The sequence below is a fragment of the Oreochromis niloticus genome, linkage group LG23, assembly GCF_001858045.2.
Source record: "Oreochromis niloticus isolate F11D_XX linkage group LG23, O_niloticus_UMD_NMBU, whole genome shotgun sequence".
Taxonomy (NCBI): Eukaryota; Metazoa; Chordata; class Actinopteri; order Cichliformes; family Cichlidae; genus Oreochromis; species Oreochromis niloticus.
Genome location: NC_031986.2, coordinates 32749637 through 32776896, shown reverse-complemented (window position 1 = coordinate 32776896; position 27260 = coordinate 32749637). Strand labels below are relative to the sequence as shown.

General features: G+C 41.8%; 1 protein-coding gene across 1 annotated transcript; it reads right to left on the bottom strand.

Annotated features, from left to right (window-relative positions):
- Window positions 1-208: 208 nt before the first annotated feature.
- Window positions 209-25756, bottom strand: myo7ba (myosin VIIBa). The gene is made up of 48 exons (XM_005451210.2): window positions 25694-25756; window positions 25028-25065; window positions 24830-24931; window positions 24554-24706; window positions 23895-24079; window positions 21724-21845; window positions 21511-21653; window positions 21305-21418; window positions 20871-21024; window positions 20709-20785; window positions 20511-20630; window positions 18086-18225; window positions 17791-18001; window positions 17577-17712; window positions 17321-17493; window positions 17090-17233; window positions 16825-16983; window positions 16583-16675; window positions 15949-16043; window positions 15772-15856; window positions 15465-15683; window positions 14810-15016; window positions 14517-14726; window positions 14260-14424; window positions 13385-13684; window positions 13146-13306; window positions 12938-13064; window positions 12744-12863; window positions 11786-11959; window positions 10693-10920; window positions 10429-10596; window positions 10213-10330; window positions 9688-9814; window positions 9097-9263; window positions 8828-9009; window positions 8484-8605; window positions 8235-8389; window positions 6973-7126; window positions 6307-6462; window positions 4329-4434; window positions 4104-4217; window positions 3920-4004; window positions 3722-3822; window positions 3317-3502; window positions 1531-1647; window positions 1241-1324; window positions 1016-1135; window positions 209-932 (listed from the first exon to the last, which is right to left on the bottom strand). The coding sequence occupies exons 2-48, from the start codon at window positions 25043-25045 to the stop codon at window positions 837-839; spliced, it is 6693 nt and encodes a 2230-aa protein (XP_005451267.1). The 5' UTR covers window positions 25046-25065; window positions 25694-25756; the 3' UTR covers window positions 209-836.
- Between the last annotated feature and the right edge of the window lie 1504 nt (window positions 25757-27260).

The window sequence follows — 27260 nt, the reverse complement described above, 5'->3', positions numbered from 1 at the left end:
GGTTGCGTGTGCAACCTAAACACAACTGAGGAAATTGTGAAGTCGGTTTGACACTTGTCCAGCTTTCACTGATGGTGGCAGAAGTACCCAATGAATCTTAAAAAAACGGAAGGGTGAGCAAAGTGTGATTTGAAGATTTTCCAGTGTGAGGAAAATTCAACTTTGTAACATTTTTTTGTTTTTTGAGACACAAAACACTGAATAGAACTTTGCTTCCAAGAAAATCTTTAATGTTTATACAGCAGGTAAATTAATGTCTAATAATTGTCTGAAATTCAACTTTTTTTAATCTACAAAATTGAGTACACGTGCAAAACTATGCGTCCTGTGCACATAAATGAAATCTGTGAAATTTTGGTGAGCAGAAACGGGTCAAATATTTTGAGCTAAAAAAAAATCCACAAATGTAATGAAACTGACATTTACATGAAGTTCAAGAACAAATCTTATTAGAGCTAAGGTCTTTAACTTTGACTCAGATTCATTCAAATCGGGTTTATTTATTCATAATAACACGCTAGTATTATTTAACTTGAGACCGTTTTGGTTTTGAAGGTAAAGACATATTCATGAACACTGTCAATCATCAAAAATACCAAAGACACCAATAACTTCTGATTATGTTACTCATACACATACCAAAGCATACATGACTTTAAATAAAAACTGAGAAATCTGCAACTACTTCGTTTCATGTAATAATTCAATGTTTTTTTTAAGGAAAGCACAAAAAAGTTGATTGCTAATTCAAAAACAGAGAACTACTGTGAGTACAAGTTTCAGTCTGCAGCTACAGACACACAGCATGCTTTCAGCGAGCTGTCATGCCACAGAGTTTAGATGTCAAAGCGGCGGTTCCTGGTTTGCACAGTCTTCCTGTCGCTGAGGTACATGTTGACGTAGGAGCTTATAAGATCGTCCATCTTGTAGCCCTTTTAACAGAAGAGAGTAATGTAAAGAAAAGGAAATGTAGAAGAAATATAAACCAAAACTTACAGAGTGTTTCACGTCTTACCAGTGATGTTTCACACAGGAACTTGCTGCCGTTGACTAAATTACCAATAGTCATGTGAAAGTAGGTGCTTCCACTGGACCAGTTAGCAATGCGGTTGAATGGGTGAGTTGCCAGAGTTTCCTACAAAGAAAAAAAAAACAATAATAAAAACATGAATAAAATATTGCTACGAGAGAAGGGCACTGAAATTTGTATTGCTCCATAGAGCTTTAGACTTTCTTTAACCTTGGTTTTTGGATGAATGATTGTGAGTCCTTGCTTGCTGATGGCAATTCGCACAATATCTGGAAATTTTTGCTCTGATGTTTGCTAAAAAGAACGAAAGATAGGCAAATGAGGAAACTGTCATGCTAGAGTCACGTTGCATTATTTGCAGAAAGAGTGCTAAAAACCAGAGGCTCGAGAAATAGTGACAGATATCAATAGCGATCAGATAAACACGCCGCCCACCCAGCCAATCTAATAGCTGATACCAAGATAACCATGGTGTGAGCTGCACTCCCTGCAGGCCTCACCTTCACATCAAAGAAAGCACAGCCAAACGTCGGCCAACGGTGAACCGCCTTCAGGAACGCCACCTTAGCTTCATCAGCTGTCATTCCAGTTTGTTTGTTAAATGAGGCGGTAATGTGCTGAAAATGAAAATACAGATGTATCACAGAGTGAAACAACACCTTCAAGTGAGCACTGCAAGTCAAGACAAGACAAGTAAACACAAAATGCAGTTTCTAAATGAAAGTATTGATTATTAAGAGGGAAAAAATCCAAACCTACATGACCCTGTGTGTAAAAGCGAACCCTAAACCTAATAAGTGGTCGAGCTACCCTTAGCAGCAACAACTGCAACGAAGAGTTTGTGATAATTGGCAGTGAGTCTTTTGGTTCACTCATCTTTGCAGAATTGTTGTAATTCAGCCACATTGGAGGGTTTGCAAGCATGAACCACCTTTGTTTTTTCTTAAGACACTCAGATGTGGACTTGCTGGTGTGTTTTGGATCATTGTCCTGCTGCAGAACACAAGCGTGCTTCAGTTTGAGGTCACAAACAGATGGCTGGACATTCTTCTTCAGGATTTTTCGGTAGACGGCAGAATTCATGGATCTGTTTATCACGGCAAGTCTTCCAGGTCCTAGCCCCAGACCATCACACTACCACGCTACACCACAGAGTATTTTCCCAAAACTCTCAGGGATCATCAAGATGTTTTCTGGCAAAACTCAGACGAGCCTTTGTGTTCCTTTTGCTCAGCAGTGGTTTTGTTCTTGGAACTCAGTCTCTTTCTTATGGTGGAGTCATGAACTCTGACATTAACTGAGGCAAATGAAGCATGCAGTTCTTTGGATGTTGCTCTGGGGTCTTTCGTGACCTGTTGGATGAGTTGTCAATGCACTCTTGGAGTACTTTTGGTAGGCTGGCCATTCCTGTTTCAGGTTTTCTCCATGTGCGGATAACGGCTGTCATTGTGGTTCATTGGGGTCCAAAGCCTCAGCTTTGTAACCCTTTCCAGACTGATAGATGTCAGTGACTTTGTTTTTCAGCTGTTTCGTTGGATTGTGGCAGAATTTATGGATCCACGTTGTGCTGCTTTTTGAGATCTTATGTTGAGAATTATGTCTTATGTTTGAGATATTATGTTGCTTTTTTTCCCCTGTGTGTCTTGCTTCCAAATTTCATTGTGCAAGCAACTGTACATTGACAATAAAAGTTCTAAGTTCTCTTAGCCTGCTTCAGTTTGTCACACGGGATCTATTTAAGTGACTAGTTGATTCAGCAGGTGTGGCATTAATAAGACCTGGGTTTGTTCAGTGAAACTGAACTCAGCTTTGTAAAAAAAAAAATGGTTTGGACATATGCAAAAAAGGGATAGTGGATATACTGGACAAGGACAGCATGTCTTTGTCCTGTTTTCCTTCTCTCACCCCAACCAGTCACGGCAGATGGCCACCCGTCCCTAAGCCTTGGTTCTGCCGGAGGTTTCTTCCTGTTAAAATGGAGTTTTTTCTTCCCACTGTCACCAAAGTACTTGCTCACAGGGGGTCATATGATTGTTCAGTTTTTCTCTGTATGTATTATTGTAGGGTCTACCTTACAATATAAAGCGCCTTGAGGCTACTTCTGTTGCGATTTGGCGCTGTAAAAATAAAACTGAATTGAACTGAATAGAACGTTGAAGATGACGCTGGCTGGCAGGAGTTAAAAAGGAGATTTATTGTGGATGTAGTAAAAGAGGAAATGCAGAGGGTTAGTATGACAGAAAAGGATGCCCTGTGATAGGGTGAGATAGAAGCAAGCCGTCCTACCTTCTTCCACTCATTTTCAGACATGGCCTTCAGCTGGTCAGTGGGCACCAGCTCCTTCAGCAACTTGGGAATCATGACTAACTGGTTCTTATCATTGTTGACCTTTATGCAGAAGAGCAGAGCCGCAATTTTGAGCATTTCCTCTTTGGTGCACACATGATAGCCTCTTAGGTATTTGGGTAACTCCTGGAAATTAGAAAGACATTACGTTAACTTCTTTTTTAACAGGTCTTGGCCAAAGTTTCACTTTTTAACCAAGTATTCAAAACGTTTTTCAGTTGCAGGCAACTGTTACTAGATTTTAATCGCCAGCTCCATCTTTGTGTGAGGAGGAATTGTGTTAATGGAAACATCTCGCTTCATATCAGCTGGAAAATTGGAAAATGAGACATCATTCAAATGTACCTGAGGGAAATGGAAGATGAGATCTGCTTTTGTGTCTCTGCCAGGGATCACGTTGAACCACAACTTCCTCATGAAGAACACAGTATAGTTGACCAGCCCACCTGCAGAACACACACATACGAGCACAGAGGTTTGTACAGGTATATAGCAGACCATTTAAAGTCCCGCCGTCATTCTAATCAGAAGATGGTTTATTACCATCAATCCTTTTCACACTCTTTGACCAGTCAGTGATTTGCCTCAGGCTGTCAAAGAAGTAGTCCGTCTCATTCAAACTGAGAAACTGAAACAGAATAAAAAAAACACAACAACAGGCTGGTTTTTAGTTCATCGAGGATGCCAGACACTCTATTGTATAAATGTATAAAAATACTGAATGAACCTTGTCATTTGTTTTGACAAAAATGCTGAAGCCATCTGCTGAAGACAGTTCAAGCTTCCTGGAAATGTTCAGAATGAGATCCTTGATCCTGGTGTTGGTGGCCACTTCAAATATCTGGAGAAGGATAAGATTAATCTCAGATAACACCAAAATGCAATCTCCACCTGGCAATGATGCTGGTCCTTTGGCCTTTTCTGTTTTCATTAAAAGAGTTGGTGTTTTTACCTCATCTGTGTCATTAGGGAAGTGGATTTTGTGCCGGATCTGGGTGCTGTTTTGTTGGATGGCATCTAACTCCACATGGTGAGGTGGGAGCTTCCTGGGCTCCATCCTAGAGCAGAACAACAATTATTAGGTACCTGCCTTTTTGTTCCTTTTCCTAAACAGATAGTCCAAAGGTTCAGTGTTTCTAAAGCAACTGACTTTTCTTCTTAGTACCGTCTAAATTTAGGTTAAATGCTAAATATACCACCTCCCATTGGAGGTGGTATATTCCACCTCCCGCCAAAACAGCCCTGATACAATGAGGCATGGACTCTACTAAACCCCTGAAGGCCTGCTGTGGTATCTGCACCAAGACGTTAGCAATAGATCCTTCAAGTCCTGTAAGCCCATTGCTCCGTGGTTAAGTTCGGTTGCTCATGTACCCATTTTTGGTGCTTTCGGCAGTGGACAGGAGTCATCATGGCCACCCTGACTGGTCTGTGGCTATGCAGCACCATATGCAACAAACTGTGATGCACTGTGTATTCTAACATTTTTCTATCAGAACCAAATTGCCAAAAAGTTGGCTGGCAGCTGGGTTAGGAACCAAAAGTGGAAGAGAATGAATGGATGGATGGATGAGCCAGCCTTCACTCTTATGCATCAGTGAGCCTTGGCCAGCCATGACCTTGTCGCTGGTTCACCACTGCTCCTTCCTTGGACTTGGACACTTTTATAGATACTGACCCCTGCAGACTGGGAACACCCCCAAAATGTTCTGATCCTCATGCTTGCCCATTTTTCCTGCTTCTACATCTACTTTGAGGACAAAATGTTTACTTCCTCCGTGATATAGCCCACACAGTAACAGGTGCCATGATGAGGAGAGCAGCTCCACCTCACCTAATGAAGTTTGACACATGCTTGGTGGGAAAGTCACAGAACAAAGAGACAAACACTTCCCCGAGCTTGTTGATATTCATCAGCATTCCCTAAAAGTCACATTGACCACACTTAACAGACCTACGTCTAACATTCAAATGATGTAAACAAAGTACTGGCGGCAACACTTTGCATTTCTCCACATTTCTGATCCAGTATCTCTGCTTTGTTGCAATAGGTGACTAAAGGGAGCCCAGAACGGGCATGATTATTCAAATTTACAACTCCATATTTTCATTTTTGGATTCTACTAGAGCAGCTTTACATGACTGAAATAATTCTTCCTTTCATTTCCTTTACACCACAGTTCTTCCGATTCACTGCCCCTGGTAAATAAGACTTGCAAAGCAGGTTGACGGGGCTTCCAAATGCCTGAGATTTCAGTAACATCGTAGAAAAAAAACTGTGTGAAACTGAGCATTTAGAGCAGTCCCAGGGTTCCTTGTACATACCTCATTATCTAAAAATGTTTAACATGAATGTCAACCACAGCAAAAGGAGATATGAGACAGGAAATAATGTAAATCATCATGGTTGTCTTTTTAACTTCACTTCTTCTTCTTTTGTCCTAAGAAAAAGTGGAATTATTCCCCCCTTTGTTGTGACCAGTATGCTTGTGTTTGTATGATAAATGTTTTCTTTCTGTATTTTCTGATTACTAATAAAAACTTTAATAAAAATGAGTCTCTGCAAGCCTGTTAGCATTATGGAGAAAGCCTAGATGCAAATCAGATATATTTATAGCTGAGGTCATGCAAATTCTGAATGTGGTCATTTCACTGTGAAGATGATGCAACACATTTGTACAAAAAGGACTGTGTTCATCACCGCAAGCAGGTTCTCCACAACTTGATCTCAGTGAATCTAGAAAAATAAATTATTTGACGTTTCCTTTTCAAACCTGAGGGAGAGTGATGCAACTTTCAGTCCTTTTTTACTCTTTAAACCAACTTTAAATGAGAAGCAGACTCTATCGACGCATTCTTCCTGTCACACTCTCAAAAGCTTCTCAGTGTTTATGTGTGATACATAATACAGGCCAGCATGCGGTACAAACCTCAGAGAGCTCTGCATGCGCTGCAAACAGTCAGAGGCAAGTGGCTCTCTGCGTCGCGACTCCAGAAATCGCTGAGCATGCTTCAGAAGAGGCTGACTGGGAGGAAACAGGCCGCAGCAGAGCCACATCAGCTGCCACCCATGCTCCATGCTGAACCTGGGTGTAGAAAAAAATAATAAAGAAAATAGACTTCATTTGTATCCTGGTCACTCCTGCACTGAAACAAAGAAGGGCTACCTTCAAAACCGCCAATATTTTACCCTTTAAGTGTCTGAGAAGCCACATGTATATTATATTTATTTATTTATATGTGCTCTTGTGATATTTTGAACAGTTTGTCCTGCCGTGAGCATCTTATGCAACATCATGGAAAGTTGTGTGGAAATGTGCACATGTATTTTTTAACATTATAGGCTTATATACTGTTTACATTTTCCACTTCTCACTGTTTTGCAGTGATCCATGACTAACAGACCAAGAAGACTAAGAGAGAACTTAATAACTGGAGCGTGCAGAGCAGACAGGCAGGCTGTGAACAGAAACTACTCTCAGTTTATTCTTGCAACTGTGAATGTGTGATCATCTGTTTTTGCATGCATCGCATCTTATAAATTTTTGGATGCATGTACACAGGAAATAACACGACAGGAGAAATAACACGTTTACCGGTTGTTATTGGTGGTCATCTGCTTCATGATCTGGCAGTAGATCTCATCCCTCAGAGCATCGTGTTTAGTGGCGGGGCTGAAGATTTGGTCGGTGAGTTCGAGGGGACTCTGCTGCTGCTTGGTGGGGTAATCACCCATGTACTTCAGGATTGGTACACAGCAGTCAAGGATGGCTAACAATGGTGGATTTTGAACAGCTGAGGTTACAGAAATACCTATTTGTAACATCCCATTAGTCGGTATCTGTTTTTTCCCCCTTTTATATTTCAAGACCTTGCAGCTGTCTCGTGGTTTCAGTTCTTCTTCTATGTACTACTTATTACTACTCTGGTTTCCAACTTTCCTTGCTTACTAGGTTCTGGGCTTAAAATAAAGAAAAAGAGAAATATAAATAGGTCCAGAGAAAGAAGCAGGTAAATTTTATGACTTTATTTTGTTTCATGTTGAGGTGTTTAGCTGATATCTGTCCACTAATGTTCTCTGCAGGCTTTATGTGACTGAACGCAGGGCCAGATGCCACTGTGAAAATGGCAGCTGAACAGCAGAAGACGATTGCAATTGTTCTATTAGGTTAGCACCACCTAGTGTGTCTGCCTTTTAGTAGCATCGTCGTCATCAAACGGCAACCTGTGAAACGGAAAAATGAAGCCAAAGAGGAAGTGCCAAAAACTGCCGTTTCGTGAGGCTGGCGAGTCACAGTCCCCACAGAATGCTGTGTTAAAATGTCCACTTTACAGCAGAAATGAACATGTTACAGCCTGCTGCTGTTTTAGACTCTATGGATAGTTTCACCCTTCATAACAAATCTTTGTAACTCCACCTGGATACTAGAGTTAGGGGTGTGCCCACTTTGATTGACTGGTGTGTTGATGCTGATTGCTGTGTGCTGGGCCTCGCCTGTGACTGAGAAACCTTATGGTGTTAATGACTTGACATGCCCTAAAACACAACGCACTTTAAACTAACTTTAATTAGAATCATGTTCTATAAAATAAGACTTAAATCTAGTGATAGAGACCATAAACTCATAAGGACAGTGTTTGCTCGGGTCATAAGTCACGTATGAAGTAAGGTCATGCGCTCATAGTGCTCTGTACAATTAGACTAGTTGCCCCCTGCTGGCCATTGCAAAGAATGCAGCTTTGTTTTCCACTTTTTAGACTTTTTAGCTTTGCCCAGCTTCTTTGTTAATGGTTTACCATGCAAAGAAATTGGTGAAAAAAATTTGAATTATTGCATCTTCTTGTATCCAAAGGATATCAGTGAAAGCTAGACAGGCTTTGTGGGTGAACTCTGGGTGGCCTCCAAGCTTCTTGAGTAGTGGCTGTCTTATTGGCTCCCTGGAGTGGACCCACAACCTTTCGGGAGCAGCATTCCTAGCGATCACCTGACGGTTCACATCCTTAGTGGGCTGCCTGGAAAGAGGACAAGGAGTGGTGCTGTCAGTACTGTTTCACTGATCTGCTGGTGAAAAAAGCCAGCAGGAGAATGGAGGAAATTTACAGATACCTGAAATACTCGACAGAGAAATCTTTCAGTGAGTAAGGAGCCATTCTCCCCACTGTGCCTGTTTCTTTCATGGTGGCCTGTATGATGTCCTTCCTCTGGTTTGGTGAGAGGTTGATGAGGTTCTGAAATAAAAGGAAACACCCACTGCATTTAGCCTTCATGCTAGCGAAAAGGTGCTGAACTGACAACAAGACAGTAATGAAAGTGAAAAGAGATAGATAGATAGACAGGTCATCATAAAAATGTTTCATATCACTAATTTCTCAGACTTTTTTTTCTTTTCCAAAATTTGGTCAATTGTACGTTTATTCACGTTTATTCTGATTTGATTGGCTGCTCCGTACCATGACCTCTTTGGTGGGTTTGCTGAGCGTTGGCAGGATTGTGATTGCATCGAGGGGGACGGCCCCTGTTTGTTTCGTGCGATCGTTTTGGCCCTTAACCCAGCCGTGGTCCTGAGAGAAATCATTGTCTTTAATGAGCATGATGAGCTCTCCTTTCTTAAAGCTGAGGAACGTGGCGTCTTCTGGAGAGGATTGAAAAACAACGGAGAAGTCAGTCAGTTAATAATCAGGAGAAATGACTTCAAAGGAAGAGGAAGCGGGGCACTGACCTTGCTTCTCGGCTTCCTTCAGGGCCACGGCGTACTGCGAACGCTCCGTCAGCCCACTGACAAACATGGTAATCAGCTCGGCCATGTCCGCCGCTGAGGGGCCGCTCAGGGTGAAGTCTCCTTTCAGCGTCACCAGAGACACGGCCTGGCCAGATTTTTTAACATTCCTGGAAACCACCACCGAGCCAAAAACAAGATTAAAGCATTCCTCATTTAGCAAATTCAACAAGTTATTAAAAAAAAATAGTTTATTGAACTATTTTCTGAAAATATATAATATTTCCTTCACGATTACAGTTGCAAAAAGACATGTGAGATTGTTTTTATCAATATCAGTCCCAAATATTTCTTGCCTTATAATAAATATTCAAGACTGTGATTTAAAGCTAAAAAGACTTTAAAATAGGTCAGATGTTTTTATTAAAGATTTGTCCTTTACCCTTGAAGAAAGGAGGACAAAAGAACAAAAACAAGTCTTTTTTATCTTTTATCTTGTTCATAGTTTTTGGAAGCCAGAATTAACAAGAATACACCTTCAGGTAATCTTGTTTCCCTCTCAGATTCTCCTGAACAGAGCCTAAAAAGCTTTACCTCACGGTGTTGACAGCCATGACTTCTGGGAAAGAGAGTTCTGCCAGCCTCTTCTCTCGCTCATCCAGGAATGTGATTCCAGTCCAGTTTATGGCCACGATAAACTTGCTCTTTGGCAGTGGAGGACCTGGGAACATCATGGAGAAACTGATCATTTCCTGTTCCTGAGAGTTTAATCTAAGCTGTTTAAGATATTTAAAATATTACAGAAAGTATGAAATATATGAGTGAAAAGCAGCAGTAGTGGCCGAGTTTACAGACAATAAGAGAACTGCAACAACGAGTCAATTTGGTGCCATTTTAAAGTAGAAAAGCTGATTATTGCTTGCTCACAAATTTGACAAGTTGCTGCCGACAATCTGAACACTTTTGAGGGTTGAGCCTCAAACAGAGCAAAAAATCCCCCAAAATAAACAAGAGTTAAATGATAACTACCCCCCAGCCTCAAGCAACAGATCTTTTTTTCACGGTTTGATTTTAACTTAAAGGTTTACACATTTACGTACAAGGAACAAAGAAGCCTACCTGAAAGTTTGGCAACCTCAAAGAACCTGGAGAAGAAGATGGGCCACTTCTGTCGAGCGTAATCGACTATCTCCGCCTTCAGCGAATCCGGCTTTTGTTTGGAACTCACATACGAGCCCTGTGACCGGATTACAAAGACAAAAAAAATGATTCCGCCCAGCACCTTTTTTTTTAACCCTCTATATATTACAGCATGTGATCCAGGATGTGACTGACCTGAGCATGGGCAGTGCTGACCATCTGCACCCACTTAGTCTCTGTCTTGGTCTCCAGCAGAGAGTTACTGATGCAGTCCTGCACAACATCCTTCACGTTTTCTGGGCGGCTGTCTGATCCGTGTTGGATGTACAAATGTTTTGCAGCGAGGTCAACATAGTCGTCCTCCTGGGGAAGTGAAATGTGGGAAAAACTCATGTTAGAGGTGTACGGCAGGAATGCTTAGCTGAATCCTTGGTTACAATACAAGCAATAGGAGCCCACCTTTTGACACTGGTACTCTCCAGACTTCAAACCATGGATGATCTGCTTGTAGATGAGGTCTGTGCTGAGCTTGTCGTCACTGCAGTTATGCCAGGGGGTGAAGATCTCTTTACGGAAGATGAGACGCCAGGGGGCGTGCTGCTCCTGGCCTCCCCTCCTCTTTGTGTCCTGCTCACACCGGGAGATGGCGTCCATCACGTGCTCCCGGCCGCTGCCCAGAGCCCACACCTTCAACACAGCTTACATGATTAATATCTATCCATGTATCGACATACTTGTATTCATATTCGACTCGTACAATTATCAGGGAGGCATGTAACCAGTATGACAATCAGTTGAAAATAACTACATTGCAAGCATCCCATCATGATCTTTTGTTTTTACTGTGTATTCTGGGTCACCTCTTTGCTCCTTTCCCTTAGAGCCTCTTTTTTTGCACGTGCTTGTATTTTTGTGACTTCCTGCTCGCACTAGTGTTTGCACAATACGGAAATAATCAGAGCTTGGTTGAATTCTCCAAATCTAAAGATAGATGCTTCTTTTATTACCTCCTTTACCAGATCATGCACTGGAGCATTGTTTATGAAAGGAAGGTAGATAAGACTGTTCCCCAGTTCAGAGCATTTACAAACAGGAATGATATAAATCAATAAAAAGCTGTTAAAGTCACACCGTAACTCGAGTTTGACTGAGTGGAAAACAAGGAAGGTTTCAGATATTCCTTTCATGTAAAAAAAACAACAAATTTTCACCTGGCTTTATTTACATTTTTTCTGTTTTTCTTTTGCTTCTTCTCGTTCCTTTCTGCCACGGAAATCAAAGGCTTAGGTCTGAGCGTTCGGCTCTGTCAACAAGTTATTTCTGGTAATGAGTGTTTTTGCACTGCAAAGTGAAAAAAGTCCTCACTCACTAACACTTTTGGGCCATGCATCTTCACAGCTCATAGGGTGTATATTTATGAGCTGTTTATCACAAATTGAAATGAGCAGGTGATAGATGTCTATTCTGGACGCTCTGATTGCCACAGGATGCTTTCCCCATATCAGCTTCCCATTTCAGATGAAAGAATTCGGATCCGTCTGTAAACACGTACCTTTTCATACAAGGCGACATAGATGGAAAAGCCGAAGCTGTCTTTGAGGTTGATTTTGTTGGAGATAAGCTGGCAGATCTCTTTAGAAGTAGATGCTGAGTCGACGGGGAGGTTAATGGAGCGGTTGTCCATAAGCATCACAGTCACAACTATGGGCTTTTTTGTCTTGGTGGCCTGTCACGGTGCAGGAAATAAACATGTTAGTTCAGTGGAAATCACATTTTGCGCATATTTTCTGCACCTTAAGGTAGTACCTTACTCAACTTACACAAAAACACTTTCTCAACTCTAAAGGAATATATCTAGAAATATGCGCAGTTTAATTTTTCAATGAGACTTCAGATGCCGCATAATTGCAACTGAGACCAAACCAACACTTTGTAAATGTGGACTGTGACGTCTCCTGGCAGCATTTTTTGACATTCTTTTAAAAAGATGTGAGCATGTTACAGGATGTTTGTATAGCTAGTGTTAGCTGCTAATGTAGCATTTCACCATCTCATCAAATTTCAGCACAGAATATTTTTCTTTTATAATGATAATGACAGAGTTTTCGATTTTAAAGTTTTCACAGGAGTCTGCAGTCATTATGCAGTTCTTTGAAAAAGTACAGCCCTCTAACGTCATGTTTTCTGTGTGAGTTTATCGGTTTCTCACATGGTTGTGGAGTAATTTTAGCCCTTTAGCTGTTAGAGAGATGGCCTCACATTTGACTTCAGAGTACTTTGGCCTAAAGAGGAGTTCACAATCAACTCAGTGACTGCAAAACGAAACCAAATCATCAGCCCTCCTCCACCGTGCTGGCAGCTAGTGTGCTGTGCATTATTTTCCTGCGAAGGCACCTGTCAGGCCAATGTGTAGATTTAATGCATAAAGTATTGTTGTCATTTAGAGTTACTGAGCATAGATTGGAGAATTTTGAAACTGCTGCATTTTTCATGTGAAGCTGCTGGAGCACCTGCAGCTCCAGGTAGGAGGGAGGCTCCTCTCGCGTGCCGTTCATCACGGTGCGCCGCAGCCTGTCAGCGCAGTAGGACGAGTAGCCACTTGGAGCGGAGCGGATGAAACTTTGGAGGTACTGCGAAAACAAGAGTAAAAGGTAAAACATCACAGCATTGAAATATGCACAGCTGTTACGGCTGCTGTACTCACCCTTATAAATCGCTCACTGGGAGGAAAAACGCCCAAACAAAGCGACAGCAGGATCCAGCCACGGAAGAAGCTCGTACGAATGTTGTTGTCGTGAAGCTGTTTGCAGATCTGACAGTAAATCTCGTCTCTGTGGCAGAGAACTGTGTATTAGCAGAAGCTCAGAAAGAGATATTAACAGCCGAGCTATGTGATTTCAAACTTCTGTAACCTGAGGTCAGGCCTGACGATGGCGTATCCAACGATGTAGTGGAGCTTTTCCAGAGAAGTCAGGGGTCTGTCCAGCGTGTCCGACTCTCCAGTCAAGACTTCGGGATCCTCCTTCACAGTCTGCAGAGTGGTAGGCTTGGAAACTTCCGTCTGATCATCTGACTGTAGGAGAAAAATGTAAATGTCCATTAGCTGGGTTAAAAAGTGAACAGCAACAAAATATTCAGGCTTCTGCCTCACCTCCTCCATGATGATTGAGGGTTTTCTGAAGTTTGAACCAGATTTGGGGATTCCATTTTCTTGAACATTTGATACTTTTCTGTTTTTGGACAGTAGGTCAGTGAATGTGGAGCCCTTTCTCCCTCGAGTGCTGGCGTCCGGTACAGTGTACACCTTCTGGTTTTGAGGTGTCTGGTTGGGCACAGCAGAAGCCTTCTTGGTTCTTGTCAGGATGTCTGTAAAGATGGAGCCCCTTTTGTTTTGTCCTGGTGGCTCAGGGACTGTAGAAGCCTGTGTTTCTTTATTATTCCTCAGCACCCTCTAAAAAAAATGAAAAAATAAATGATCGAACATCTCTGGAAACTGGCCCATGTTTATCAAAATAAACACTGATTAAATTTGTCCAGTCTCTCCTGCAAGATCAGGCCGAGGAAGGCTATTCCAAAGTTTAGAAACTATAATATCAAAAGCATGATCAGCTCTGATTTTAAATTAGGTGACTGGAACAATTAGTAGACCCTGATCAGGTGATCAGAGAGGCCGGCTGCAGTTATAAGGTATCAGTAACAGTTTTTATGTGAAAGTTTATGTGAAAAGTAAGTTACAAGAATTGAGATGGGAGAAAATTTAAGTGCTATCTAGTCATTCTGAACTATTATGTGTCAACGAAGGTTTTACTTTGTTGCTTTTTTAATAAAAGAGAAAAGATTGGATGAGCTTTCAGATGTAAGACTCTGAATTCAGTTCTCAGTCAAAAATAACACCAAGATTCTTTGCAGATAATTTGATGTTGCTGGGAATGACTGACCCCAGACTGAACACGAGAACCTCAGTTTTGCCAGGATTAAGATGGAGCAAACTTGAAGACATTCAGTTTTTAAGGTTTTGATTCCTACCTGATCCAGGCCCACCATGTTGCTGAGACGTCTGTCCTTTCTGGACATCAGCTCCTGTGGCATAAAGCGATCCTGTGAGGAGGATAACCTAACCTGGGCCCGTTTCTTTGGCTCAGGGAGGTCTCCCATAAACCTCAGGATGATCCACCACACCGTGAGCGAAGCCTGGTGAAAGCACAAAAGAGATATGATAAAACTTTATTAAAAACAGACAGAAACACGTGGAATTATGATGTGTGGTGGACTAAGAGAAGCACCAGAACATCATCTTCATCCTCGTGGTAGAGCAGGGGCTGACGAAGCCGCTGTCGGATATGGGTGTGGGTGGCTGCACCCTGGAAGTACATGGAGGCAAACTTGGCGAAGGAGTACTCATCCAGGTCATCATAGTCTTCGTTGGGAAGATCCTCCTCCAACTGGATTTCGTCAATATCTATCTCTTCGATTATCCGTTTCCCACCTAAATTCTACAAGCACATACAAGCATGTGTGATTCATCAGCTTATATCTAAAAATCATTCAACACCTGCCAAAACATCTAGTTCCAAACCTCAAATCCCACGGGTGCTTGCCCCTCCTGCCCTCCTACAGTGTTGGGCATTAAAGTAAGGAAGTCAAACATGTCATCCACCATCTCCTGGTCTGACTGCTGCTTGGCCTCCATCTCTCTCTTCTGTCTCAACACCTCCTCCAAGCGCCTCTGTTTCTCCAGAATGAGCCGCTGTTCCTCTTCTTTCTCTTTAGCTGAGAGGTACATCTGAAAGAGCAAAAACAGTGCTCTAAGCAGGGGGCAACTAACCATGGGAAATGAATCAACTGCTCATCTGTAAACACTGAGGTCACTGATCAACTAAAGTTTTGGTCTCAGTCATGACTTCCCTACTACAGCTTGATTTGCATTGTGTAAATTCTACCCTCACATTGAGTAAACAGATGATAAAGCAGCGTATTTGGCCACTCCTCACTGGTGATAAAAATAGCCAAATTACCAAACTTCACAAAGCCATAAAGATATATGCTTTTATGGATGGAGTAAACTAAAGCAAGGAATAAATACTCGAAATGATGCTCTAACATTATTAAATAAATGTGAAGTAAAAACTAAAACAAATGATAGATAGCAGTAAAAGCTAAAAGAGATGAATGGACAGTTGAAATAAGATGAAACTGGTGGATTATGGTCAAACATCGGTGGTGGTACTTACGTCTCTCTTCATCTTTTCGAGAGCTTTTCTCGCCAGTATGCCCCTTGTGTGTGCCTGCAGCAGGATTACAGCCTTCCTCTTGCGCTTCCATTCCTTCCTGGCCAGGTGTCCTCGAATATGGGCCTGTAGCACGAGGGTCGCCTGCCTTCTCTTTTTATATCGGAAGTGGAGCTGGCGAGAGCGAACCTGTGCCTGCAGCCTTGCAAAGCCCAGCTGCACCTGGAATCGGAAGATGAGCGAAGGTTTAAAGCAATCGACGCCTCCGTTTTCGCTCGAGTCAATGCTGATTTTTGAAAATGTGACTTACCACTTTATACAGCTTCCTGCCTTTGTGTCCTCGCCAGTATTTCTGAATCACGGTCGCGGCTGACCTTTTCCTCAGGAATTCTTTCCTTAAGAGGGCATGAATCACGCAAATTTGAAGCAGTAATTCACATGAAAAATACAAAATAAATAACGCGTAATGCAGATTTAATCCTTCTACCTGTATTTGTAGCCTCTCAGGACTTTCTGGATCAAAAGGGCTTTCAAATTTAGTTGTTTTATTCGCTCTACTTCAAGCATTGTGTCATGATGGTCCTGAAAGAAAACAGCAGAAATGACCATTTTACTTCCTTTTCTTTTCCTTTGCTGGTTCTTGACTGTTGACGTTCAGACAGTAGTCAGATTCTTTTATGTACTTATGTATTTCTATGTTGCCAATTGCTTCTGCTGATGCCAGACATTTCCAGCCTTTGATTGCAGCCTTTCCTAACTAACCTAACTAACTGCAAAGCAGAGTTGATCCAGTAGATTCTGGTTCTCCTCATCTGTATTGAATTTCTGCGGCACAGTTGATAAGAACAGGCCCTTCTCTGTAAAGGCCCCTTCCTATCAGCAGTGCATGTTTTCAGATTGCCGTACATTCAAGAAAAATGTGGAGGCAACTGTGTATGTAAGGATAAATACAGACTGACAGGAGTGACGCAGAGGTGCACTATGAGACGACCTTGAAGGGCATGTTAGGTTTTTGGAACTCTATGACTGCTTAGTGTACACATATTTCAGTATTTCAAACCATATACATTCAGCTAAGATTGTTCTTATAAGCTTTCAAACACAGAAATGTGAGGACGCACCTTTAGGAATATCTTTGTCTTTCCAGTCTTCCAGTCACCTTCTCCGGTAAGCATGTTTTCACAAATACTTTCACAGCATTTCTCTTCGCTTTCCTGTTAAACCAGCAGTTTAAAAAAAAAAAAAGACAACAACGTTAATAACATTATATGGAAGACTTTCATTTGGATTTATGCTTGCATACGAGTTGGACATAGAAAGAATTTTGCTGATCAAAACACAGATTTTGTCAAAAACAACTCACAGTTTTTGGATCACAGATGGAAGTCCTCAGGAGGACGCGATATCGAGTTAGAAACTCATCGAATGTGTAGCGTACAGGATACCCAGCTTTACGGATCCTGATGGTCTCCATCATGCCGGAGTAGCGGAGCTGCCGCATGCACAGCTCTCTGTCAAACAGCTGAGACAAAGAGGCACTAAATGAGATTTATTTGAAGCAATTTCTGTTTTTTCCAGTTTTCAGCTGTGTTTTATTCTGTTTGAGAGGACCAAGGTTGTCTCCTCACCATGGGCTTCTTGAAGTCATTGGGTTTGATGCAGCGGATGAAATATGGCTGGCATGCAGTCAGCGTTTTCATCAGGGAATCCAGGGACTGGCGGAACTGACCGCTCAGTGTTGGCACACGCTTCTTGCCATCTGGTACTTGTTGCTAATACAAATAAAGTGCAAATATGTGTAAATAATTCTATACAGTGATGGTGATGTGAATGGTCAAGTCCTAAAAGGCTGCACTAACCCGGTTGTTTCCCTTGGCTGATGTTATGGTCATTTTAGCATTGGCAATCTTGACGCTACCAGAGGTGGAGTTGAGCTCTTTACGAAACGCCTGTTTCAGGAGTTTGTTGGTGGACTTTTCCAACATCTTAATGAGGTCTGAGCTCAGGGTGTCACGGTTTTTTTCAAGAAAACCTTAAACAAAAACAAAACATTGAGAACATCAGACGAAAATTACCAAAAGAGCAACAGGTTGGCTTTAAATGACTTAAGTGTACCTTGTGAGTCATAGAAGACCTTTCCAGCAAAATGCTCGATTCCAAACTGTGTTTCATAGTTGTTCTTTGGGGGAAGATAGATGCCACCTTTCTCATGAAACTGGTTCATCTTTTGGAGCAGGGTGGCATCTGTGCCCTGAAAATGAAATTACACATTTAAAACCTGCCTTGCTTTGGTCCGTTAGAGAATTTAAAGTACGACGAGGACAAAGACCTTGGGGAAATTGCTCTCCTCGTCAATAAGCGACAGCAAGTTCATGGATTTGCTGGCCAGTACGTCCAGGGTTCGCTGGTTATCTTGGTAGTCAATGTGCTTCCAAACAATGTTTTCACGGGCGTACTCTTCCTGCTCAAGCTTGAAGACGTGCTTGACGAAGAACTGCTGCAGCTGCTCATTGGCGAAGTTGATGCACAGCTGCTCGAAGCTGCAGAAAAAGGAGAAACAAAGAGGGATTTTAGCTTAGTAAGAGTACCCACATAGGCCTGGCCTGAGAACAGAGGACACCAACCTGTTTTTACTGAAGTTCTCAAAACCAAAGATGTCCAGAAGGCCGATGGATTGTTTGGCCTCGTTCTCCTCATCAGGCGGCTTGTAAATGGCACTGTTGATTTTCTCCACAACCCAAATGAAAAGTCTTCCGTATATACCCTGGAGCAAATACACAGACACCAGCAATAAATGACTAAATTATCAGTATGCTGACGACTAACCTGTAATAAGTGTACCTGTCTGAATTTACTCTTCTTTTAACTGACAAATTCTGCATTTTGTACCTTTAAATATTTGTGGCTTGCATAAAATTACAATCTGTCTGTAAATTGCTACCTTATTGTGGTGGAGGGGTTTGTGTGTCCCAGGGATCCCAATGGCAAATTTATCCTTTGTTAGGGACCAGACAAAGATCTCTTCAAAAGATCCCTGTCAGTGAAAAATCTAGAGATCAGTTCAACCTCCCCAGCATAGGGTTACTGAGTCTCCGCCCAGGAGCCAGGCCTGGGGAGGGTGCCCCAGGGTCAGCGCCTGGTGGCCAGGCCTTAGCCCATGGTGCCTAGCCAAGCACAGCCCAAAAAAGGGACATGGGCCCACCCTCCTGTAGGTCCACCACCCGCAGGAGGCACCGTAGGGGTTGGTGCAATGTGTGCTGGGTGGTGGCCAAGGGCAGAGACCCTGGCCGATCAATCTCCGGCTACAGAGACTAGTGACTGGGACATGGGACATCACCTCTCTGGCGGGAAAGGAGCCTGAGCTAGTGTGTGAAGTTGAGAGGTACCAACTAGATATGGTCAGTCTCCTGGACAGGGACTGGACTCTGTCTCAGAATGGAATTTCCGTGGTGAGAGGTGGCGCGGTGGGGTGGGTATTTTAGTATCCCCTCAGCTTGCTGCCTGTACTTTAGAGTTTTCCTGGTGGACAAGATGGTTTGTTCCCTGCACCTTTAGCTCATCGTCTGGGCTTATGCGCCAAAGGACAGTTCAGAGTCCCTGGCCTTCTTGGAGTCGCTGGGTGGTGTGCTTGAGAGTGCTCTACCTGGGGACTCTTTGGACTTACTAGGAAACTTCAACGCTTATGAGGGCAATGATGGTGAGACCTTGATGGCCGTAACTGGGAGGAACGGCCTGCCAGATCTGAACGAGAGCAGTGTTATTTTACTGGATTTCTTTACAAACCACAGTTTGCCTATAACAACACAATGGCCGAACATAAGGGCGTCCATAAGTGCATGTGGCACCAGGACACCTTAGGTCACAGGTCGATGATCGATTTTGTAATTGTATCATCATATCTGCAGTCATATTTTCTGAACAGTTGGGTGAAGAGAGGGGCTGAACTGTCAACTGATCACCACCTGGTGGTGAGTTGGGTCAGGTGGTGGGGGATAATGCGTGTGCTTGGAATGCCTGGCAGAGGTCCTGGTCTGCAAAATCTTCTTTCCCACCTCTGGCAGAGCTTCAACAGCATTTCAAGAGAAACTGGGGACATTGAGTCAGAATAGAGTATATTCAGCAAGTGGAAAGCTGACACTTCTGGAGTATGGGGTGCCTGGCCAGTTGCTACAAGTCATTCAATCCTTATACAACCATTACAAGAGCTTGGTCCGCATCATCGGCAATAAGTCGGACTCAGTCCCGGTGGGTGTTGGACTCCACCAGGGCTGTCCTTTGTCACTGATTCTGTTGGCTTTTCATCAGGTGGTGGCCTCCAGCTCATGCTGGAGCAGTTCACAGCCGAGTGTGAAGCAGCGGGAATGAGAATCTCCAAGTCTGAGGCCATGGTCCTCATCTTGGAAAAGGGTGGAGTACCCACTCTGGGTCAGGGACGAGTTACTGTCCCAATTGGAGGAGTTTAAGTATCTTGAGCTCTTGTTCACAAGTGATGGGAAAGAGGAGTGGAAAATCGACGGACTGATTGGTGCTGCAGCTGCAGTGATGCGGCCACTGTACTGGTCTGTCGTGGTGAAGAAAGAACTAAGTGTAAAAGTGAAGCTCTTGATTTACCGGTCGATCTACGTCCCTACCCTCACCTATGGTCACAAGCATGGTTAGTGACTGAAAGAATGAGATCACAGATTAAAGAGTCGTTGCTCCTCCACATCAAAAGGAGCCAATTGAGGTGGTTCAGGCATCTGACAAGGATGCCTCGTGGGCACCTCCTAGGTGAGGTGTTTCAGGCATGTCCCACCAGGAGAAAGCCCCAGATCAGACCCGGACATGCTGGAGAGATATTATCTCTCAGTGGATAGGGAGAGCGAGGTCTGGGATTCTCCGCTTAAGCTGCCCCCGTGACCTGCCCCGGATAAGCAGAAGAAAATGGACTGGTGGATGCATAAAATTACAATCTACATAGGAAAGTAGTATCTGATTAACTACATTAAACCATCTTGGCCCATCTTCCTGACTACTAAAATGAGCTACAGTGTCACACATTCATTTTACTTTGACAAATGCGTCCCTGCCGTCCATGGCTTGAGCAGTGGTCAGAGATTTGGTCACGTGCTCTCTGGCAGTCTGGAAGGAGCGCTGAGTCAGACCTTTCCCCAGTGCTTTGGGATCCACCTGAGGCAACAAGATAGCACAATCAGACGAGTTCATCTCTTAACTCTGGCTGTGTCTGCAGAGAAAAACTGCACATGCCTCCAAGAGCTCGCTCGCCATTTTGAAATTGGTCGACGTGTGGACGCTGCAGGCCTCCAGATTTTCTACGATGGTGGCTGGAATTCCACAGGAAATGAATGTCAGTTACTTGAATGATTGCACCTGTTTCAGACTAATCTTCATTTTTAATTACTGCTTTACCCTCAAAGTCCACATTGCCCAGGTGAAGAATGGCTGCGAGCAGTTTGGAAATTTCCCACAAGTCATTTTCTGTGAATGTGAGGATCTTCAGAGCTGACTGGAAGTGAGCGTACTCCTTCACGTCGTCACGCCCCTCACAGCTGGTGCAGTTACCCTGGTGTGGTTACATGAGTTAAAACTGAATAAGCAGTGAGTTATCAGATCAAACATCCAGGGCACCAGTAATTGTTTCTGTTCAGTTTTGCTATTGAAACAATGACAAATCTCATGAAACTGATATACTGATATTATGATTACAGAAACAATGACTATAAAGATTTTTAATTTGGTAAAATTAAAAATTAGTTTGGTTGATTTTCTTCACCTGCTCCATTTTATTTATTATTTTCAGAAAACATAAATAAATCCAATCTTTAATCTAAACATCACAGTACCATGGTCAGATACTTGTACTCCACGGCGTTTCCAAGGGAAAGAATCTTCTTCTTTTCTGCCGACATGCCCATCAGCATGTAATAAAAGATGTGGTAGTTTCTTTCGTCTGGTGCCTGCACATTGATGCACAAGTTCTTTACTACAGGAAAGTTTGGCTTTAACACAATGCTGTTTCCGAAAAAGTTCAGCAGACTGATATTCCCACCTGACGACACACCCTGGACTTCTCCAGCAGGTACTGCTCAATGCGGGCACCTTCAATAGCCCCACCCTTGGTGAAGTTGATGTCGATGTACTTCCCAAATCGACTGGAGTTGTCATTTCGAATGGTTTTGGCGTTACCGAAGGCTGAGAGGAAGAGCTACAGTTAATAACAGGCAAGTCAAATGACAAAAAGGTGTTGGATAAGAGAGCGTACCCTCTAAGATGGGATTTGCTTCTAGGACCTGCTGCTCAATCCAGGAGCGCTGACCGCTCACTGCAGCCAGAAACTGCAGCATCAGCTTGGTGCTCTCGGTTTTCCCAGCTCCCGACTCTCCGCTGATAAAAGACACGAGGGGGGTGTAGATGAGATGGATTTCCTGACTATTTTCATAAAAATCTCAAAAGAGTTTGGCTCAAAATTAAACTTCACTACATTGATAAAGCAGTTCTGCTTGGATCAGTTCAGGTCCTCTCTATTACTCAAGCAGCAAGCTCAGGACTAAAATAACAAGGCATTCTAATAAGGAAGCACATTTCATCTCCAGAAAGACCAGGACACTTAATGAGTAATGGTCTTTCCTGTTAGAGCGTACTTAAAGGATCTTTTTCATTTAGTCACCCAGACTGAATAACAAAGATTTCTGAAATGAAACTTTCTGAAAAGAAACTCCAAAACCGAATGCTGGTTTTGGTTATTTCCATTATAATAATAGAAACTGGGCCCTTTTTTGCTGTTTTAGTCTTATGTATGTGATTTATTAACACACCAGTGTCTTTTTTCTTTACATATAGTGCTTCATTTTTTTGAATTCCTAAAGCTTCCAACATTGGGAAATAATTTCTTGTTAGATAAGTTAGACAAGGATCATGAACAGTCGGCTATGTATAAAGGTAACACAAGGAACCCAGTATGTTCACTAATTAATATTCAATTAGGTGACAAATGTAAACTCTGGAGAGACTGAGGACAGATTTTTAACTGTTTCTAGGTTGTAGTTTCTATTAACTGTAACAAGGTAACTGCCTGAAAGAACACAAATCGTAGGTTATGTCCAAATATTAGTGAATATTTTTACCTTACCTTTAACCTTAGTGGTGATAATGGTGTTACTTTAATACTTCACATTTATTACTCATTAGCCAGTTAGGCACTCCTGTAAAGATAGCTCTCTTTTTCCCATATAAACAAAAGCTCCAATTAATCATTTTACGCAGTCCAGCAATCATTTGTTATCTTTTAAAACAGACCTGATAGTAAAAAAAATAGAATGGTGTGCAATGAGATGTAATAAATATTTGGAGTACTTAAAATTTCAGCACTAACATGATTTTTAAAGGATTTTTATACCATCTCAAACAGATGCTCACTGAAGAAATGGCCAGAATTTAGCCTAGCTAGCTCACACATGCACCACCTCCATAAAGACTGCAGTCTTAAATAATCTGAATATGTGACACAAACCATTTCACCTTTAGCACCTTTATCAAATACTTAGAGGTATTAATGTGAACAACACACAGATAAACACAGAAATATGTGCTGGGGCAACATTTCATAACTCCAATAAATGGGCGGAATTTAAATGCTGAGATGTTTCAATGATCAAACGGATGTTGGAGAAAATGTGGCGAACCGACTGGTGACCATATCCATATATCTTCTGAAATTAGAGGAATTTGGGGGGGAAGGGTTTAAGGTACTTAAACAGGTATTCTACCAAACTTTCACAGAAGAATATCAGAGGGCATTGATGGAAAAACTAAAGAACATAATTAAATTTAAAACCATTCTCCTGACATATAAACACCCCATCATATCTTATAGACCCCAAAGTACCATATCACCCCAACAGAGAGCGGTGCTCTCAGACTGCAGGCTTACTGAGATATTTAAAAGTGTAGGCGTCTGTTTTTTCCCCGTTTCCCTATAATTTTATATTCCTTGTTCCTATTAAGACATTTCTACAGTGTATTTGGGATGATTTCACTTGTTACTTGGAGCCAAATAGTCTTAAATAACATCCATTAAAACGTAATATAATTTAAATCTAGATGTACACATAGTATAAAGCAGTTTTATATGTTTAAACAATCTTTTTATGTGAAGTGTATGTATCTATGTATGATCACAATCTAATAATGAAATTCCAATCAAATGTTTTGATAAAGAATAAACATATTAAAGTGAATACTCTGCCTTAAAGTCATCCACTTTACCTTCTCATGCTTTTTTCCTTTGTTCCTTTGCTGCTGCTGTATCATTTTTTCCTACTCTCTACATTTATTCATTATAATTCATGTAGATGCAGCTTAAAATGGGAAAAAACAAGAGTCTGAACTGCATCTGTGACTGTATGAGTGGTAAAACTGACATAAAAACCCAACCTGATGACACAGCACTGGTTCTTTCGGTTGCGGCGCATGTTGAAAAAGCAGCTGTCTGCGATGGCGAAGACATGAGGCGGCAGTTCACCCAGCCGCCGGTCTGTGTACATGTGCACTTGCTCAATAGTGTAGATGGGCAGCAGCTGGTAAGGGTTCACTGCGACCAGAATGGAGCCCGTGTATGTCTTTAAAACAGAGAGCAGCGAGTAAACACGTCGTTATCATGGTGGAAACTGGGCACGAGTCCCTGTTTAACCAGGACTGAAGAGCATGTGATACATAACTCTCACAGATTAGTCACAGTGAATAAAAGCAGAGATAAATGCTGAATTATTGCTCGATAAAATAACTGAGAAGCATAAGATAGACGATATTACACCCCGAGCCTTTCACAGCAGTATTTTTACACCACAAAAAAAGGTCCAATTCATAATTAAACACACGCTCCGTTGAGTTTTGGTGTTGTGACCCATAAACACTGGGTTACTCTCTTTCAACAGAGGCTCATTGGTCTCTATGGAGACAAACAGCACAGTGATAAACTGCAGGGCAAAGTCTGAGGCTGAAAGCTGTCCGCATCGAGTAAGCATTTCCATGGATGGTTATGGATGTCATAAAACTAGGCGGCTCTGCAGTGAATCCAGGGAACATAAACTTACATAGATGATTCCTTCCTTGTGTCGTACCAGGAGGTTCCTGAGCAGCCCGGCCTCGTTCAGGTCACCCAGCCTGATCATATCATCCACGCCCTTCACAGAGGTCGGGTGCATGGGCCGGATGCTTTTCTCATTTGTCTTCTTGAGCTTGTGTTCCTGTGTGTTTGTTATTAAAGATCTCACATTATACAGAAGGCAAATACAGGTCTTTTAAAGGCAGATTTCACATGAATGTAAGGAATCTGACAGGAACGCAGAGTATCGGTCGGGTTTTTGTACCTTTCCTTCATCATCGATCAGCTGAATCTGCCCGGTGTCTGTGACCTTAACCTCCGCCCCAATCGGCACCCCGGTGCCCGTGTCTACCCATACAAAATCTCCCTGTTTGGGTGAATTGGGAGTTATAATGAATAAAAAGACCTTGTAAGGATTTAGGATCATGAATCTTAATTATAGCAACAGAGAACTCATTCCTACCTTACTCAGATGCAGCATCGCTGAAATGTGAATTAAATCTGCAACGAAAACATTTTCTTTTCTACTTCTTATGAAGGAAAAGTTACAGCAACCGGACTTAAAACACAATCAATACAGATTTCCTTAGCCATGCTATAAAAATCAGTTTCCACGGTTTTGCACTTTCTCAAGGGTGTTTCAGGCACCCTCCTATTCCACCCCAAAATATTATTTTTAACCAGTTTTCCAAGCATGACAGGCATTATTGTTGATATAATGATCAGAAATAAGAGGAAAATACATCAGTATCCTTAAAACAAGCTAAAAGGCTCAACAGCCTTTACTGGACTTGGACTAATCATTCTTATCTGTGGCAGTTAACCCCTAAAAACCAACTCTCAGTCAGGACAAAGCCTGACTTAAGCTGGTTTCATAACACTGCTTGAGATTTATACAACAGCCATATATTTTAGATATGTTAAAAAGCAGTCTTCTACTACATTTACACAAACTTTAAAGGCCACTAAAATAAAGCATGGCTTTCACTTTGAACACACGTTTGTTCAAAAGTATACACTGAATTTTATAACCTTACAACTAAAGACAAAAAAAAAAATACACCAAAGACACATAAATATTAAAAAATACATCTTTTCCAGCTACATTTTTAGAGAAATCAGCGCTTACCTGAGAACAGGTATGTGTTGCGTGGAAGCCCCTGCTACTGATGAGGGACTAGTTCCTTGAGTGGCTCTAAACCAGGAAGTTTTCCTGGCAAAGCCCCACTTTATGGTACTTTGACTTTGCTCCTGCAAACGCAGAACCAAGAGAGTAACTATTATAATGCCACATCCCAAACATTTACTTAATACGAGCGCAAAACCCCCCAAATTTATTTGTTTTTAAACACCTACTGCTGCTATTTATTGCCATAAAGTGTTATTTTCACATGGTAAAAGTCAGGTTTTATGGTGGTTGATGAGGTACACAGTAGCACACAAATACCACATTTTTACAACATAATTTTTAGTCATCATATTTTAATATGTGTGGAAATATGTGTGTGTATGTACGTATGCATGCATATATGCATGTATATATACATATATGTATGTATGTGTATGTATGTATGGGTGCATCTGTATGTATGCAGGTGTATGAATAAGTTGTAAATATCTTTCTTGTGTAAATGACGTGTAAATGTCTGTGTTATTATGTAAATACTTATGCTATTGTGTATTTCACACGGAGAGATGCCAAACTGCCTTTCATTGTTCTTGTAACAATGACAATAGAGAGGTATTCTATTCTATTCCATTCTAATTTTTTGGTCTTTCTCAACTTAAATGGCTCAAAAAAACAAGTTAGAGTCTGAGACAAAAGTGGAATGATGGTTATATAAATGCCAGTAACAACAACTTTTCCTGATTGATAAACACGCTGTTGTCATGGGTCAAATACTGCCAACACGTTGTGATGTATCACAGGCAATTATGTTGTAAAACAGCATGCAGTAAAGGGGAATGACTGGGCTCAGCCTGAAGATAAAAGAAGGCGAATAAAAAACAGACAGGTCAGATTATTCCAGAAGCAAAACCCAAAATAAAGGAAGACATCCAGCTGCGTCAACATGCGGCCAAATTAAGTGACACCTGGGACTGAATTAGATTGTTTCATGTAGCACCAAATCACTAAAATAGTCATCTCAAGGCCCTTTATATTGTAAGATTAAAGACCCTAAAATAATACACAGAAAACACCAATAAAGCCTCTATGGACAAGTACTTGGTGAGAAAGAAAAACCTCCTTTTAACAGGAAGAAACCTCTGGCAGAAGCAGGCTCAGGGAGGGGCGGCCATCGGCTGCAACAGGCTGGGGGTGAGGTGAGGAAGACCGAGGTTAATCATAACTAATTACCACCTGATCCAGCCCTAAGTATAAGCTTTATCAAAAAAGAATATTTTTATGCCTAATCTTAAAAGTAGTGAGGGTATGTCTCCCAAATCCAAAATGATAATCTGAAGGTTTATCAGGAAGTCTTTTAGGACAACCTGATAATAATGAATTACAGCAGTCCAGCCTAAAAATAATAAATGGATGAACTACTTTTTCAATAATGTTCTGATGCAGGATGTTTCAAATTTTAGAGATTTGCACTGTGCAAGAACACAGTCATACATATTTCTATAATATGCACACTGAATGCTGAACATATGCAAATTAATTAATTACATATTAATTAGAGTAATGCGTC